Consider the following 17,705-nt stretch of genomic DNA (forward strand, 5'->3'; position numbering starts at 1 on the left):
AACTTTCTGACTGACTAATCTGTAATTGGAGAATTGAGGATCCAGCACATGCTACAGAGAGGTTTAGAGATTTGTCTCAAGGCTTTTAGAGTTTGTATGTTTACAAAGTATTAATTGACCTTATGTCAGATACTTTGACTTAAAACTAGAGAGGTAATAGTTTGCAGGGCTTGGATTAAATAAATAAATAAATAAATAAAATACATTTTCAGGTAAACTTACCTCTGAGGCCACGATAGCAGACGTGTTGGATAAAGGATCTGGAGCCGTCATCCTCCTGGATGGTAAGGTTTCTTTTTTTCTTTTGCCATATAGGCCAAGCAGGTGATATCATTTACAGTATTTATTCCATATTCATTTGTTTTTACCACTTTAATGTGTTTCTTCCTGAGAGTCGCCTCTAAGGCTGAATTAACACGCAGTTTCTCACTGCGTAGAAATCGTGTACTGCACAAGGATGAGTTTAGCTTTCTGAATCTCAAAGACATCTCACTTCAAAACATAAAAAGTCTTCTGGGACTGTTTTGCTGGACGTTAGTTGAACATTCAGATCTATTGATCTGCTGGGTTTTTTTCACACATCTCACAAGAGAAACTATGCAGGGAGTGTCCGTTATCTGGACAAAAGTGTCTTGCTGATGTCAGATAATGGCCAGACCGCTTCAAGCTGATGGAAGAGAAACGTTAACACAAGGAACCATTTGTTAAAATCGGAGGTATGCAGAAAAGCATCTCTGAATGCACAACACTCGAGTGTTGAGTGCCACTCTGGCAAAGAGCAGCAATCTGAGGCTTGCACAGGTTCACCAAAATTGACCAGCAAAAGGTTGCCTGGTCTGAGTGTCGATTTCTTTAGCCACATTCAGACTGTTGGATCAGAATTTGGTGTAAACAACATAAAAGCATGAATCCAATCTAGGGTGTATCATCAGTTCAGGCTGGTGGTAGTATAATGGTGTGGGGATGTTTTCTTGTCACACTTGGCAACAACTGGGCAACATTTAAACGACTTGGCCTACCTGAGGATTGTTGTTGAGCATGTCCATCTTTTTATAACCAGAGTGTCGTCATCTCCTGATGTCTGCTTCCAGCAGGATAATGCAGCAAAGCTCACATCATCTAAAACTGATTTCTTGAACATGTCAATAATTTCATGACCTCCACATTCTTAGGCATGTGGTGGAGCTGGAGATTCAGCTCTTGGATGTGCAGCACCTTGTGATACTATTATATGACCTATATGTAATTATTTCCAGCACAGTACGTTTACAGTAGGGGCTGGGAGTGGTTCTCTGCTGTGAGAGACTGCGAAAATAGTTAAGAAGAACAATATTTCTAATTGTAAGGTATCTACGGTATGCAATATAGTTTATAGATTTGGAGAATCTTAAGGTGTGTGTGTGTGTGTTTGTATGCAGAGGAAAAGACTGAAACTACTGAGTTATGAAATAATAAAAGGTTGTATTTTATTTTTTTATGTGCAATTCATTGCAGAAGTAAGATTTTGCATGTAGGGCTTTAACATAAAGTGTAGTAGTAGTAGTAGTAGTAGAAGATCATTGTGGATTTGCTTTCCCTTAAGTAAAAGGACATGAATGCTCTCTCTGGCTCTGATATTTGTCATTAACTGCAAGAAATTGTGCTTCCTGCAGTGAATACCTACAGTGGCAACGAGCTGGTGTGCTACAACCAGTTTTCGGTGTTTGTTGTCGGTGCTGGAGGCTTCGGAGGAAAGAGAAGCTCTGAGAAAGCCAAAGTAAGTTTTCTGTATACAAGCTGTTTTACTAAAGGGACAGTATAAGAAAATGTAAAATAAATAAATAAATAAATAAATAAAAATGTTATCACATGTCAAGTGTTTGTTTTGTGCTGCTTCCAGCCTCCTGTTCCTCCTCCTAAACGCTCACCAGATGCTATTGTGATCGATTCAACCACAAGAGACCAAGTGAGTGAGTCTGTGTGGGTTTTGCCGCACAATAAATTAGCTGCATTTATAATATATGGGTGATATCGTGTGGGTCTGAAATAAACGTGAAGTTTTTCAGAGAGGCAGAAGTGTTTGGGGAGGGGGGGTGTGCTGACTGTGTGATGCAGGGGAAAAAAAGAAGAGGAATTTAAAACTAAATCCCTTAAGCACTTTAAAGGGCTGTGACTGTATTACTTCAAAGATATTCCTATTTTAGGTATCTCTTCCATTGCCTTCATGATAATTTAATTTCATCCAAGATCTGTGCATGAGAAGTTCAGGGGTTTATGAATTAGATATAGATCTAAACAATTTCTGTTTCCCCTGTGGTCACAGGCTGCCTTGTATCGCCTGAGTGGAGACTGGAACCCTCTTCATATAGACCCCAGCTTTGCTGCTATGGGAGGTTAGAGTCTAACATGTTGGGTTTTTTTTTTTTTTTTTTTTTTTTAAATTTTGCTTAGGACTTAATCTTTGTCTGGTATTTTGAATGCATTTTGGTCTTATTTAAACGTGACATGCTGTACTCGACGTGCTCTCTGGTCAGGCTTCAAAGCTCCCATCCTGCATGGCCTGTGTTCGTTCGGCTTCGCTGCGAGACACGTCCTCAAGCAGTTCGCCGACAACGACCCCTCCAGGTTCAAGGCCATCAAGGTGAGCGTAACCTGCGATTTTAAACTGTGTGATCCTGCGAATGAGGCTTTCGAGTTCATGCGAAGACTACTTTCGTGATTTCAGAGAATGTCTTACGTTAGTGGTTCCTCTTTGATTTTGAGGGTGAAAAGAGCTGATGAGTGGTTCGTTACTCTGGTCCACCCTCTGTCTAGATGGTTTTCTCTAACAGACAATTACTGACAGATATCATCTGAACCTGTCATTCAGACTGTGCGCAGAGAGGCTTTCTTTAGACGAAGGAAAAAATCATTTGATTTCGATCATCTTTGATTGAGATTGAAGTTTAATATTCCAGAGACAGAATAACCTCAATAAAAATGCAAAAGTAGACCTGCAAAATTAATATTCTGCCATAAAGTATCATCTTCATGGTCGGAAACTTTACCGAGATGTTAGACAGCGTTTAATTTTGGCCACTTGTGCAGCTGCGTCAGCTTCTTTAGACAAATTGCTTTCCAGGTTAACGTCATCCGTTGCACCCGACAGCGTGACAATAGTTTAATATTCTCTTATTCATTCCCATGACGTCTCACACTTCAGTAATGGACTGATTCACATTAACGCAACATTTTATAATCTAATTCTGTGTCAGATTGCTCCCACCTTATTTCCATCACAGCACGGCTCTGCTGTAATGTGTCACTGAAGCTTACTTCCTTTTTTTTTTTTTTTTTTTTTTTTTATCTCCGCAATACCGTTGACACTGTTTTATGGTTTCATCTCCTGATTTCTGTCACAAGGCCTTTAAGCTTTTTGATGTGAAATTCCTTTTATGCTTTGGAAATATTTTTTTTGTGATGGAAGCTTGTGTGCAAAAAGGAGTGAGAAGTGAAGAGTTAATATGGCTACCATCTCAGAAACCTGTATCTGCAGATCCGCCACCCTCGCTCTCCTTAACCGCCCGCCTTTGCTCCTCAGGTTCGCTTTGTGAAGCCGGTGATGCCGGGTCAGTCACTGCAGACTGAGATGTGGAAGGAAGGCAACAGAGTTCACATCCAGTGCAAAGTGAGTGTCTTTAAGTTTGGCTTGGATACAATCAGAACAATTTTAGGGATGAATGGGTAAATGTTACACTACAGTGAAGTTTCAGCTCCAGTCTCTCTCATCCAGGTGAAGGAGACCGATGCAGTCGTGCTGGCAGGAGCCTATGTGGATTTGCACGGAGCCTCAGGAGCATCTCCAGAAAATCTCTCTCAGGTACATCAGTCGGAAAATACTCCATTCAATTTTACCTAACTCTGTCCTAGAGCACCTGATGTCTTTTTTCGTATTTGTAGGTAATTTGGACAAAATGAATTTGTACTTGGGACATATCACGATAATGGATCCTGAAAATGAGAATGGACATGAGCTTTTAATGTCATTTCTACTTATTCGTGCAGGGAGGTGGCCTTCAGAGTGAGCTGGTGTTTGCAGAGATCGGCCGTCGTATCAAAGACGTGGGCTCAGAGCTGGTCAAGAAGGTGAACGCTGTGTTCGGCTGGGAGATAACGAAAGATGGGAAGAAAGCGGCACAGTGGAGTAAGTCTACTGAATGCTTTGAGAATAAAAATATAACTTTAGTTCAGGTAACTACATTTGATCATCAGTATAACATAGAGTCAGTTTAATATCAGGTAGCACAGGTAGTCCAGCTCCTCCAGGGTAGCACATCTACATGTGCCGCCTCAAGGCTTTCTGTCTAGTGGAGGAGAGATCATGAGGAGAGCTGGATGGGATTGTACTATAGTGTCAAGTTCCAGTGTTCTACAAAACGACCTTCATCATGACAGTTGCACAATGGCGAGCACAGATCCTTAAATGAAGTGTGTGCTCACAGCCGGGCACCATGCAGCTGTGCAATACCATTCCTTTTCTAGGGGCTGTCTGATTGCTTTGCCAGTGGATCTGTTGCACCAAAGGAGGTCTGATGCAGCGCGGTGGTTGTATCATATTTAGAAGGTCCTGACTTTTATGTGGAATAAATAAATACTACAAACATCCCGTGGAGTATTTTTGCAGATTACACTGTGATCTGCAGTGAGACACGGAAGGAAATCGAAGAGGGCGTGGAGAGGTGGAGGAATAAAAGTCTGTAAGGAAAGGTGTAACAGCGAGAGTTTAAATACCTGAGGTCAACCTTGCAAAGCAACAGACAGTGCACAAGAGGGCTGAAGATGAGAGTGGAGTGGGTGGAGACAAGTATCAGGGGTGATTTGTGACTGGAGGAGTGAAAGGGAAGGTTTCTAAGATGATAGTGAGACCTGCTATGATGTATGGTTTGGACACAGTGTCTCTGACAGAAAGACAGGAGGCGGAGTTGCAGATGTTAACATTTTTGTAAGCAGGATGGAGAAGACTAGAAATGAGTGCATCAGAGGTACAGCTAGAGACAAAGTAAGAGATGAAAGGCTGAGATGGTTTGGATGTGTGCAGAGGAGTAAATATGGAGCTGCCAGGGAGGACGAAAAGAGGAAGACCTCAGAAGATGAATGGATGTAGTGAAGAAGGTCATGCAGAGGGCTGGTGTGAGATGGGGGGAGATGGTGCGCTAGACAACTCTTAAGGGAGCACATGAGTAAAGAATAAGAAATAATAAAGATTTGAACCTTTTACATGCAACTTTTGGAAGTTGGTTCAAGTATTCCAGGCAGATTTATTGTGTTGTAATTGGTCTGCTAAACATATCTGACAAAGGCTGCTGCTCATGTTGCTCGGGTGGTTCGGAGTTCACACATTTAAATTTCCCCAGAGAGGGTTGGGAGTGATTTTTGTGATGGATTTACAAGGCCGCAAACCTCCTGTCAGCATAAAATTGATTGTGCTGCTGCTCACTGGAGTGTCCCGTAGTAAATTTGTGCTCGACTGTCTTCCTCCTCCTTTCTTTTCTCAAAAAAAAAATCATATGATTGGCTCCCACGCGCACCCATGAAACGAAGGTTAAGACACAGGTCACGGGTTAAATAAGCCGTTCAGGTCAATTTTGAAGCTTTGATTTTGATTTAGCTTTTTTCTTCTGTGCCGTTTTCCTTTAGCCATTGATCTGAAGAGCGGCAGCGGGTCATTGCACAAAGGGCCTTACGGCGGAAAGGCGGATGTGACCATGACTGTGTCGGACGAAGACTTCATGGAGGTGGTGCAGGGGAAGCTCAACCCTCAGAAGGTGACTGTTGAGTCGTAATAAAACAACGTTAATTAGTTGCTGTGTGAAGAATGACCTTGTTTTTATTTATTTTTTTTAAAATTCTGCACAGTGACTCACCTGCTTCATGCTCTTTAAAGCTTCTGTGCTCACACTGGTAAATATTTTAGTTAAAGTTTACAAAAACCTGCAGAAATCCTTTTATGACCAAGTGGTTTTGTTTTTAAAAAAAAGCCTCATATTTTAAATCACGTCTTCTTTGGGATGTTAAAATCACTTCTAGTACATTGTAATTAAAGGGAAAGTGCCTTCGAGGAGCCCTTCAGTCTGTAACGACTACCTCCCTGATCTCGTCATGTCAGATTTTTAAAAAAATAATGAATGCAATGATCTATCAGATCAGAAAGCTCTCGGCGGGGGTAATCAATCGGCAGTACTTCCCATCTGTCACTGGCGATGACAGATGGGATGTGGCTACTGTAAAGAATTTATATGCTTCCCGGAGCGCCTGATATTGATCTGAGGAGCGCGTGTGCACGCTCTTAACAAAGAGTGTCATCGGGCTGGGTGCTGCTTTTCCACTCTCCCTCATGATGAAACGGAGCAGCTGGAGGAAGATTAGTCGATGGGGTTGAAAGGGACACCGCTGTCATTGCAGGGTCATCATAACCCCATCATGTGATTGATTTTTTTTTTAATTTTTTTTTAATCTTATCTGTGGAAAGCGGTACAAGTCGGCAGTGGTTCAGTTTTTCCCAGTGAAGGCGCTTCTCTGCTGCACGCTTGGCTCCGTACCTTGTGGATATGAATAATATAATATTCTTTGATTGTTCTGCTGCCAGAGAACCGGTAGCCAAAGATTCCCTTTTGTCCGAGACCTTGTTGGTGTTAGCTGCAGGCGTCTTGGCCCATTTTGCTCTCTCTTTGTTCTTGAAAACGATTAACAGCCAGCCGGCTCCTAAACAGAAGAGACTGTGGCTCTTTGGGAAGAAAAAAAAATGCTCAAGTGTTTCTTTGTTGTTTTCTTTGTTAGGCCTTCTTCTCTGGCAAGCTGAAGGTTAGAGGGAACATCATGCTGAGTCAGAAGCTGGAGGTTATCCTGAAGGACTACGCCAAGCTGTGAGCTCCTCAGCCAGCCAATCAAATGACTTCAAGAACTGACCAACCTACAAGCTCGCCTTCTCCTTCTGTGTGTGTGTGTGTGTGTGTGTGTGTGTGTGTGTGTGTGTGTGTGTGTGTGTGTGTGTGTGTGTGTGTGTGTGTGTGTGTGTGTGTGTGTTTACATACTTTTCCACTCGAGGGAAACACACAAAGTGACCCTGAGAATTAATTCTGAAGTGTCACTAATCAAGTTTCAAAGAGTCTGAAATAAAACGTCTTTATTCTCAGCCATCATGAGGAGAAACTGTAATTCAGAGCACCTGGTTATTTACACCTGGCTACAGTCGGTCCTTGCTAACCTGTGCCTAATGAATCATGTAGAAAATAACCAAAGCATTTCATAAATGTAATTGCTTCACAAAGACTGTGCTCAAATGTGTCTAATGAAACGATTGCTCTTCTATTAAAAAGAACTAAATGAGAATAAAACCTCATCGTTTAACACTTAAATGGCTAAAGATGTCTTGTTTTTTACTTTAATGTATCTACTGACTGTGTTTAGTGTGAATGAGAGACCTCCTGCATCTGCAGCTCTCTTCGCTTCCAGCAGCTTTTCTGATTCACTCTCAACACTCTGTTGTTGTTGTTTTTTGTATTTTTGGCAACGGCAGTACATAAACGCTCTACACCCCCCCCACGCTCCTCATATATGTACCTATACTCAATGGCTAAGGGGCCCCGCAGGGGAAAGCTATAAGATTGTCAGGCTGTTGGAAATGCCACTCCAAATGTCAATGTTGTGTCCAAAAATGTCAGTTATTGTAGGTTAATAAGAACTCACTGACCACTGGAGCATTTTTTATGCCACAGTCCTGTTTTGTTAGTTTTTCTGGCAGGAAATGTGGGACACTGCTGCATTTCTTTGCATGTTAGCCAAACTGCCAACCATGGCACTGAGGAAGACCTGTCGTATGTACAGCGCTCTGGTTTTAAAGTATAGAAAAATACCATAGTTCCTGCAGAATGACAGATTTTCTTCACATCCTTTTTTAAAACAGTATTTATCCTGTGTTTTTATTGTACAGTCATCTGGAGTTATAAAAATTGAATGAGTGTGAATATAGACGTAAACTTCATGCTGAGACTGATTTTTGTCTGAAACGGTAACAGAACTTTTATTAAAGCATTTACAGCATCTAAACTGAATTTTAATATTTTTTTTTTTCCTTTGTGCACCACAGCAGTGGATTTGAAACGAAGCAATCAAGATGTGATTGAAGTGCAGACTTTCAGCTTTAATTCAAGAGGTTTAGCAAAAATAAATTGCAGCCAGGTGTGGCCTGTTTCTTTCATCTTTTCTAACAAATGAAAGGATAGAAGGTCTGAAGGTAATTCTTTGAGCTGAATTTGTTTTGTAGCTGCTCATATTGAAACTCTCATTATGTAGATCCACAAACAAGAAGGCAAAGACTTTGGAAAATCACTAACTGAAGAATGTTAAAACATAATCCTTTGTGTAATTCTTCCTCTTCTTTGTAAAAGTACCACCTAAAATAAACATGTAATTTTGCAGTTAAAATCACACATTGATTGTTCATTTCAGGTCTATTGAGGTTTTACACAGAGGCAAAAACTTGGCAGGTGGACCTTGTTGTAATTGCTATAATTACCACCAAATCTTTATCAGAGCAAAGGTGATGTGCTTTTTTCCCTCCCTTTTTAAAGGAAATGAAGTGATTCAGAGTCGAACCAAAGAGTCACCACCGGCAGCTCTTTAAAAGGAAAAACTGAATTTAATGTATTTTTAGCTGGTGTTGCAGTGGTTGCCACAATCAGCCTACAGTAAGGACTCCTCTTTATATGTTAGTCTTACAGTGGTTTTATATATAGTTTAATATGAGGTCAGTGTATGTGCAGTTATGCCGAGTGTGTCATATTTTATATATGCAGTTTCTGAGACTTCACTACATCACCAGTGTGACTTTTTCCCCTCTGAAAAACCAAAATAAATTGCAAAACACATTAAAAAAGCCAGATGCAAATTAAAAGTCAATATGGAAGTTAAATTTATTTATTTTTTAACAAATTTGTCAGATGGTTTAATAAACTCACCATTTAAAATAATAATAATAATAAAAAATTTTCAGGCTTTAATGGGTTAAATCTTTGGTTTGTAAGAGATGGCCGATTTACGGAAGAGGATTAGGGCCACTGGAAAAAAAAAATCTGAGAAAAAAGTCAGAATTCTGACTTTTTTCTCAGAATTCAGGAAAAGAAGAAGAATAAAAAAGACGTGCCCACTTTGCCCCCCCAGTGGCCCTAATCCTCTTCCGTACCGATCAGACAAAAGGTCAATGTTTTAAACGTAAAGGAGCTCGTATAGCTTAAATAAACCGAGAGGTTCACCGAACAAAGCGGAAGAATATATATGGAGCTGGAAATGGGTGTGAAAAAGTTAACCATTATTTATTAAATTCACTTTCATTCATATAGCGCCAAATCACAGTTAAAGTATTTCGTCTCGTTTAAAATGACTTAAATCATCGTTCTTCCCCATTCTGATGCTTAATTTGAACTTCAGCTGGTCATCGTTGCCATGTCTGTGTACCTAAATGGATCGACTCGATGCCGTACGATTGGCTGATTAGATCAATATGCAGATTAACAGGTGTAACTAAGTGAATACCGATATGATTGTGTATTGCAATGCTCTGACATCACAGAACACATCTGCTCGTGTTATACAATCCTTTTATTACATCAGTACATTTTCCTGTTTATAATACACTGATTTATACAATATCTCTACTATAAAATTAGAATAATCTGATCAAATTCACATTTTCAATATGCAAGTGTTTTTAAAGCTTGCATATTTGATATGACGATCCGCTTCTTTGTGATCAAGCCAAGTGAGTTTTTTCTTCATCTACGATTTTAACGTTAATAAAGAGAATCTGAAATCTTCCAGTCTTTGAAAGAATAATGAGAAGTATTAGATTAAAAAAACAACAACAATTATTTATTCTCCAGTGTCTGTTCGAGCAGATATCGTTTGGCTTTGATAAAACTCATTTTATTGTCCTTCTGCTGCAGGAGTACAAAGGAATCTCCAAACACTTTAATTGGTGTGAAAAACAAAAATAGTCCACATCAGAAAAACAAAAAAAACCCAGAACAAAAGGAAACAATGACGAGAAAAGAAAAATTAGTAAGATTACATCTGCTGCCTGAACAGTAGAATTCTAAATATGAACATTTTCATAAATATACCTGTTTGTACACAATGATTTTCTTCATAAAGTGGCTTTCGTCGTTACCTACCGCTAATCTACGACTAATCGTTGCGATTATGCAGGTATTATCAGAAGCTAGTTCATGGCTCTTTATATTTACACACGCAGTATGTAACTGTGATCAACCTGCTTCATATAAAAGGCTTTCTATACTTCATCCACCCTGAAATCAAAGCTAATCTCTATTTGCTTCCCTACAGCAGCAAAACAAGGCTCTATGGGCAGTTAGCTTACTGGATTAACAGTTTGTAAGAGCCTCTTCCTTAGTCAAGTGGAAGACGCATCATGTGATACAACCGCCTAGATTGTATTTTCCAAACGTGTACTGAAGGCAATGAGCTGCATTTGGATGATATAAAAAGAAGTTAATTATCAATTATCTTTTTAAAAATTCTTTAAGTGTGACAAAAGAAGAAGTAAATCTAATCAAATTAAAATAAAGGCAAATTATTCAAAAGACATCTGTCAATCATGGTCCATGTGAAAAATTAGAGCTAGGAGTCGATGAAAGGGAGGTGCAGGGTAACCGGAATAAAACATTTCCACAGCAAAACTAAATCTCCATAAAATTTGAACCCCTCCCCCTCAAAAAACCCTTTCCATTGCCAACAGCAAAGCTTCCTGCTACATGATCGGAAGCTTAACATTTCCAAAAACAAAACTCACCCAGAGGTGGTGTTCTGACGGCCCCTATCAATGTGTTAAATTGAAGCTACCTTGTGCAACCGATTATCAATAATAAACAACATGAGCAGAACCAGCAGTCCTAGTACTGTGCCAGGTTGGCAGAAGTAGCCTTCAGAGATTTAAGGACACTTAATATTGAATGAATACCTCTGGTTCTAGGCCGAGATGAACAAATATCTCATTACGTATTGTCATCATCTCATCACCTAAGACCATGCCTGCCTTCTATCCTTATATTCATAACACTACATATAATTTAGCTTAGTTTTTACGTGCAAATACACAAAAATCTGGCACAATCAGACAGCCCACTGGGTGGTGGCACGCATACACCGATCAGCCACAACATTAAACCATCCAAAAAGACCGAAACAGTTTCCCAAAGCTGCTCAGATGAACAGCTCTGACCGGCTGAGGGATGGAGCGAGTGGTTTTGGGTCGGTGCAGCGGATCCTTCGGGTCCTGTAGGGTTGTGAGTTTGGGGCGGAGGGGTGGCCCCCGAGGATGAGGCTTGTTCTGGTGGCAGATCACATTGGAATCTGGGTGTCTGGGCTCTTTTCCAAGTTCTTCATGCTGTTCCTGAGCAGTATTTGTGGTGGCTTCTGGGAGGAGACGCTGGGGAGTGAGGGCGGTGTGCTTGCATGGTTGGTGTGTGTAAAAAACAAACAAACAAACCAAAAAAACAGAGGTTTCCCGGCAGAGCATGGATGATGAATGCTATTCACGTCACGTGAGAGTGGTTTAAATGTACCAAATCCTGCTAGCCTGGTTAAGGAGCAGCTCAACATTTTGGAAAACACTTGCTTTCTGACAGCGTTCGACCACTTTCATGTCTGTCTGTTAAAAATAAAGACAGCCCTGATGTGGAAACTATTGGCTTCGTCTAGCAGTAACAAAATCAGCCAAGGAGCACTTGTACTGCTCTCCGATGGTGTGTATGAAGGTAAAAAGCGTCAATATGCCAGACTCTTCTTTAACGGACGGAGCTAATTACCTATGAGTGCGTGGATCCCAGGAAAGTGTGTGCTGATCGGCTGATTTTGTGACCGTTATTAGCAGTTTCCCCATTTCTGGTTTTTGTTCTAAGCCACCCAGCAGCTCGCTGAAGGCTCATATTTAAGCGGACAAACACGAGAGTAGTCTAAAACTGTCGCGTAAGGTCTGTATCAGAAAACGAATGAGAGAATCTCCCAAATATGTTAAGCCGCTGCTTTAAATTCATGAACCATGTTTATTGGTACCATAGTTATAAATCCTGCGTTCATTTCAATTGCAGCTGGGTTACAGAAAGGTGCCTAAAACTAAACACAGCAGCAACATAACACTAGGAGGCTGTGAAGCGTCTTGATCCTCTGCTACTCCAACCAAGCTGGTTTATCTGGAGCACCAGAACTGGATATGATGTGCTTTGAACGTCCACCGACTGTTCCGCTTTGTGCCAAGGGCTCTGAAAGTGATCACCTGAATGCTTCCAGAAGAGCTTTTGCCATCATCACAACTGATTTCCTAATACAAACTAAAACGTATCTTGTATAAGTGAAACAATGCTGCAGGTTTAGACTTCACACCTGCTCCTACAGCTTTCACTTCCTGTGCAAAAAGTGCTCTCCGTGTGTTGTTCGGTGGAGACAGAGATGGCTGTTTTGTGCAGAGTCTCCAGCTGCTTATTTTGTCTCTCCTTCAGCTGATTCTGACTGAAGGTGTCCCGTGCACATTAGCCTGCATTTGCCTTTCTCTACATTTTAAAACACTTGTAAAAGCTCCTGTGTTTGGTTAGCTTTAAAGTCAAATTTGGATTCAGGTGGATCACAACAGGTGATACAGCACGGTCACGCCCGATCAACCGGCGAGCGCTCCCTTCTGTGAAAGTCTATAAATCCTAGAAATGAATCAGTTGCCATTTTTCCAATCACGTATGACACGCAATTCACAAATCGTGCCTCTGCTCACATAAACTGTTTTAATGCCACACTTTTCTGTCTATATGAAGAATTTCACATCATTCTTGAGGTTGCCGTGGTTGTTGTTCGTAACGCTGAAGCGGTTCGGGAGGATCCTCATCTTCATGGTACCGTCGGCGCCGCAGGAGAAGATGTAGTTAGCTGGTCCCACTTCGAGCTGCATCACACCTGTGCCGAGGTTCCTGAACAGCGACTGGCGAGCGTGTTCGTTGGGAAAGGTGTAAAGGAGGCTATGCGTGGTCAGGCTCCAAACCTGGAGGAAGCAGGGAAGATTTGAAAAATCAGAAACAGGACAGTTTAATGGAGTTTGTTTCGGTCAAAGGGAGAATGCGTCTCTATAAAAACATCTATAAACAATCCAAACCTGAATGAACTGAACCTACTAAGAACCTGATGAAGCTCATTCTCTGATTAAAAAACATGACCAGTATAAAAAATTAATTAAAATCCCCCAAACCAAATATCTTTTGCCATAAATTCTCTCCGATGCTCTAACTCCAAGATGAAAAAGTCACAAACTGCTTCTTAATTTGATGATTGTGCTGAATTCTTTGCTTTCTACAAGTAACTGTGTTACTTGTGTGTTGAGTGTGCAACACACTCAACCATCGAACAATCATGTTCTGACTCAGACTGGAATCAGTCTCAGACAAACTGGTGAAGGTTCCAATTTAGAAATGACAATTCCAGCATGTTTAAATTCATGTGAATCAGTGAGCGCAACTTGTCTGCGACGTGTCTCAATGTGCAGTAGGAGATTCAACTCAACTGGTTGCCAACTGATTGCATCCTTGTTTATATTCCTGTATAAAAGCAAGGTTACTAAGCAACTATGTCCTATGACTTACAGTTAGTAACCATCCTGCAGCAACTGGGTCACTGTTTGCGGATGATTTTCTGAATTTCTGTTTCAAAATGTATGTAATTGCCAGCTTCTGTTTTATTGCCATCTTAATGCATGAAAGTTGCTCCAAAGAATGCAAGTGGCTGCAGACCTGGTCCAAGCCTTCAAAACTACTATTTCAAAAGCAAGTTCACAGCAAACCGTCCTAATAATCTTTGCAGTGCCAGGGTCTCATCACGGTTATGATTATTATTGTGATGTTGGACATTTGTCTCCCCCCCCCTCCTCTCATCCCTTTGTAGCTATAGTCACTAATGTAGTTTAAACTTAAATGTGCTCTTAGTGGTATCCAGTTCAAACTTGAGATTAATTTGGTACCTTTTATTCTGTCATGGCTACAACTCGCTGTTGACATTTCATTGTTTCATGCATTCTTACTTTGCCCCTTTAAGCCTGTATTTAAGAATTATTTCTTCACTGAAAACAACATCAATGTAATACGGTCAGGTTTGGGTGCTACTGCAGCAGAATGTATTGTGGCCTCTTTACCAGAAAAAACAGAAATACATGGCTGAGTTTCCACTGAAGACCTCGATAGGCTCTGAACAACTTGGATCATTTGACTCGTATTCTCAGTCTGGGAGCTGCATGATTCATTAAGGTATCTAATTTATTGAAGTTCCAGCTCTCATCAAACACTTTAATTGTATACTGACTGACTGCAAACTGCTGTGCTGCACATTTATAAGCTTTTAAAGACTTTAGATGAGTAACCTCACGCACAGCTTTGAAAGGTTTTTTTTTTTCTGAGCAATTATCCAGAGTGAAAGTCATTTGAATTTCAAGCAGATGTGCACTGCACCATTCTACATGTGAGCGACACAGGGGCTTCATCCTTGGAGTGACAGCTGTGTGATCTGCAGCAGCATATCCAAGTCAAAAAGATAAAAAAGACCTGCTGTCTCTGGTAATATATTAGCTGCAGACATTCACATCCTCCTCCTACTGCCTTCTCCTCTGCCTTTCCCAGTGTCAACCCACTTTCACCTTACATGTTAGTCTCCATCAGTCACACAGCTGTCCCGAGCAGGTGGTTAATCACAAGTGACAATGGATTTCTTTTGCTTTGCTGGAGGTCACCGTCTCCACCGATAAACGCAACAGAGACATACAAGTCTGGGTGCCAAACGCCCTGGAGGGCAGTTCTGCAAGTGACGAATTTACGAGGGTAGAGGAAATGATCAAGTCTCTTCATATAGATTTTTAGGATCACTGTACCCAGCGAAGCTCATGTAAAACTAAAGACCTTCGAGAAGAAACTCGAAGAGCATTTATATCACAGCAAACTGTCTGTTTCCCACTTGCAAACAAATTAACAAGTGCTGTACACCTGAAAAAAAAAATGCCACTCAGAAACATTTTATCACACATCAAATGTCAAAAAGACTAGTTGACAAACCTTAATGTTGCCCTCAGCTGATCCACTGATAAAGCAATCCTCAGTTGGATCGACGGCTAGTGCTTTGACCGGCGAGTCATGGGCCTGGAAGCTCTGCCGCTGGTGCTTGTGGGAAAGCTCCAGCACGCTGATCCAGCCCTTCCTCCCGCCTGTGATAAGCAGCTGCTGCCTGGGGGCCATGGAGAGCACGGTGGCACCGGACTCGTGGCAGCTGAAAGCTAAGGACAGAGAGAGGTAGACAGAAGAGAAAAATGTCAATCATAGTTCTTAAATGTTTTTCGCCATTTGATTTAATTTGTTTTCAAACTTTCTTTCCAACACCAAAAGGTATTTATTACAGAACAGCGGCTCTGAATGTGGGGACACTGGCAATCTCCAGGAATCTGTGAACCATAACCAAGGAGCCTGCAAGGCATCCTCCATTAATTTAATATCTTGTCCTTTTCCCTGCTGTCATAGGGGGAGAAAACTGAATAGTCCACCAGTCCATCACAGGGCTAACACAGAGACGCAATCACTCATGCTCACATTCACAAGTACTGCCAATTTAGAAAGACCAATTAGTCTTATATGCATGTCTTTGGACTGTTGGAGAAAGCTGGAGTAGCTGGAGAAAATCCATTGAAGCATGTGATTAACCATGCCAAAGACACTACTAAATAGGCTAATTAGGTGCAGTATCTTACCTTGCACAAGGCTGTTAGCAGGAGTCACTAGTGTGTCCCACAGACACACATTCCTGTAGAGTCAAAAGTAACCAAATTACAGTATTTTCTAACATTTTCATTACAGAACATATCATTAGGCACAGCAGATTCAGTGTTTAATGAGAGGTGGCATAGGATTAAATTGACTGGAAAGTCTGTGGGACCTGTTGTCTGTTGAAAGACCCGCAGTGGCGATGAGGGAGGAAGAGCCCACAAAGAGAAAGTCATTAGCTGTCTTGTTGTGGCACTGCAGAGTCTGGTAGCGGGAAACAGAGAAGTGACAGTGACGTTAATTATAAAGCAGGACAAGAATAAACAAAAAGGAGTGTGACAGAAAAACAGGAGGACACTCGAGGGATATAGAAGAAAAACCAGCTAAATGAGCTGCGAGCATCTCACCAGATATGGTTTCGGTGTAGTCCCGCTTGTGTTGGTCTGCCAGAGACTCAAGGCTCCATCAGCATCCACAATCCCAAACTACAGAAAACAAGCACAAAGCAGATATCACACTTTGATCCCTTATATTGCATTTGACATATATATTAAAAAATGTTTGTGCTCACTCCCTCACTGCGAATTTGTCCTCCAAAACATGTCAACAGCCTCATACGGCCAAGCACCACTTACATAACTAAAGTGCTTTCTATATCCTCTCATTCCTTTTTGCCCTCTTAAAGCATATTTTGCGCTCTGGGCTGCATCAAGCAGGTAAGAGAGCGCTGGCACGAGAGAGGCACCATCTGAGAAAATTATTAGCTTGAGGCGAGTGCCTCGGTTTAGAGTGTTTGAATCACTGAGCTGAAGAACAATGCGTGCTGAAGCCAACCTCCCCGCTGTGGTCCGTGCCTGAACGGCAGAGGAAGTGTGAAAACGTTTCCGAATGCGACAGGCTCACATCACTCTGCAGTCATGTTGCAAAGCTAAGAATAGCCTGACATCTGTATGGCGGTAGTCAGCAGGCCAATGTGTTCACTATCCTGGTACACAGAGCAGGAGGGGTGTGAGAGTTTGTAACCTTGTTTCCTTGATGGTTGAATCGTATCCTGGTGACTCTGGAGTTGCCTGGACTTCGGAAGCAGATGATCTGCTGGGAGTGACCCCATTCAAACATCCTCACGCTACCATCCTGAGCTCCTGTCAGGTCTGATGAACAGAAACAAAACCGCACGTGATAACAGCTCATCTTCCAATACATCCCAGTGACCATTCAGACCTCAACAGGAGGGTTTTGGCACTTCTTTGTTCCCAAATTCATCTACTACATAAGTGAAGACCAGGTTAAATTGATTGAAAGCCGTTTTCATCCCAGACAAACACTCCTCAGCTGCATCACCAGTCTGCAGTTTGACTGGAAAATACAAGTTTGCAGCAAAGTGAGCGCACTCAGCCTTTAGCAGCACTGGGACTAATGGAAAACAGCTCTGCCAGTTTACAAATATCAACATAAGAGAAACTTTTTTTTGTATGTAATCACCCCCTGAAGGCTGTTTTTCAACAGCAGATATATGATGTCCGAATACCACTTTTAATAGGCGAATAGTTTTCTAATCTACCGACAGACATCGGAGTTGTACTTACAGTACGGCAGTGTGGGATGGGAGGTCATTCTTCGCACATTGTTGATATTTCTCTTGATCATCTGGGAGAAGAAAAGTGAAGAGGAGGAGGAGGAGAAATTCAGTGAGAAAACAGAGCTTCATCATGGTAAAGAATAAATCTTTAAAACCAGGTGAAGTGCAGAGAGATGTAGTGAAACAGTGTTATGCTGTTTTAAAGCCCCTTTTACACAAAATACACGTTTCCTGACGGTGTCACATGACTTGAAGGAATGATTTTTAAATCCCTTCTCACATGGCTCCCTCACACGTGCTTCATTCAGAAATAACAT

The 17,705-nt window shown here is 41.4% G+C and overlaps 2 protein-coding genes across 5 annotated transcripts in view; one reads left to right on the forward strand and one right to left on the reverse strand.

The window, feature by feature from the left end:
* Positions 1 to 7,715, forward strand: part of hsd17b4 (hydroxysteroid (17-beta) dehydrogenase 4) — a 33,016-nt gene extending 25,301 nt beyond the window's left edge. Inside the window, exons 16-25 of the mRNA XM_085475822.1 lie at positions 213 to 284; positions 1,653 to 1,756; positions 1,880 to 1,945; positions 2,303 to 2,372; positions 2,514 to 2,620; positions 3,560 to 3,646; positions 3,752 to 3,838; positions 4,024 to 4,162; positions 5,656 to 5,783; positions 6,796 to 7,715. Of these exons, the coding sequence (XP_085331948.1) occupies positions 213 to 284; positions 1,653 to 1,756; positions 1,880 to 1,945; positions 2,303 to 2,372; positions 2,514 to 2,620; positions 3,560 to 3,646; positions 3,752 to 3,838; positions 4,024 to 4,162; positions 5,656 to 5,783; positions 6,796 to 6,885 (950 nt within the window). The 3' untranslated portion in view covers positions 6,886 to 7,715. The remainder of the gene's footprint in view (positions 1 to 212; positions 285 to 1,652; positions 1,757 to 1,879; positions 1,946 to 2,302; positions 2,373 to 2,513; positions 2,621 to 3,559; positions 3,647 to 3,751; positions 3,839 to 4,023; positions 4,163 to 5,655; positions 5,784 to 6,795) is intronic.
* A 1,882-nt stretch (positions 7,716 to 9,597) lies between these two features.
* Positions 9,598 to 17,705, reverse strand: part of dmxl1 (Dmx like 1) — a 70,038-nt gene continuing 61,930 nt past the window's right edge. For all 4 annotated transcript variants that reach the window (XM_085475825.1, XM_085475824.1, XM_085475826.1 and 1 more), the window contains 7 exons: positions 17,396 to 17,456; positions 16,833 to 16,960; positions 16,217 to 16,294; positions 15,982 to 16,073; positions 15,797 to 15,849; positions 15,111 to 15,328; positions 9,598 to 13,060 (listed from right to left, as the gene is read on the reverse strand). In XM_085475825.1, the coding sequence (XP_085331951.1) occupies positions 12,827 to 13,060; positions 15,111 to 15,328; positions 15,797 to 15,849; positions 15,982 to 16,073; positions 16,217 to 16,294; positions 16,833 to 16,960; positions 17,396 to 17,456 (864 nt within the window). In that variant the 3' untranslated portion in view covers positions 9,598 to 12,826. The remainder of the gene's footprint in view (positions 13,061 to 15,110; positions 15,329 to 15,796; positions 15,850 to 15,981; positions 16,074 to 16,216; positions 16,295 to 16,832; positions 16,961 to 17,395; positions 17,457 to 17,705) is intronic.

The sequence above is a fragment of the Copadichromis virginalis genome, linkage group LG12 (genome assembly GCF_057382275.1).
Source record: "Copadichromis virginalis isolate Kocher_CV1m ecotype Utaka linkage group LG12, C_Virginalis_male_GT1.1, whole genome shotgun sequence".
NCBI classification, from domain to species: Eukaryota; Metazoa; Chordata; class Actinopteri; order Cichliformes; family Cichlidae; genus Copadichromis; species Copadichromis virginalis.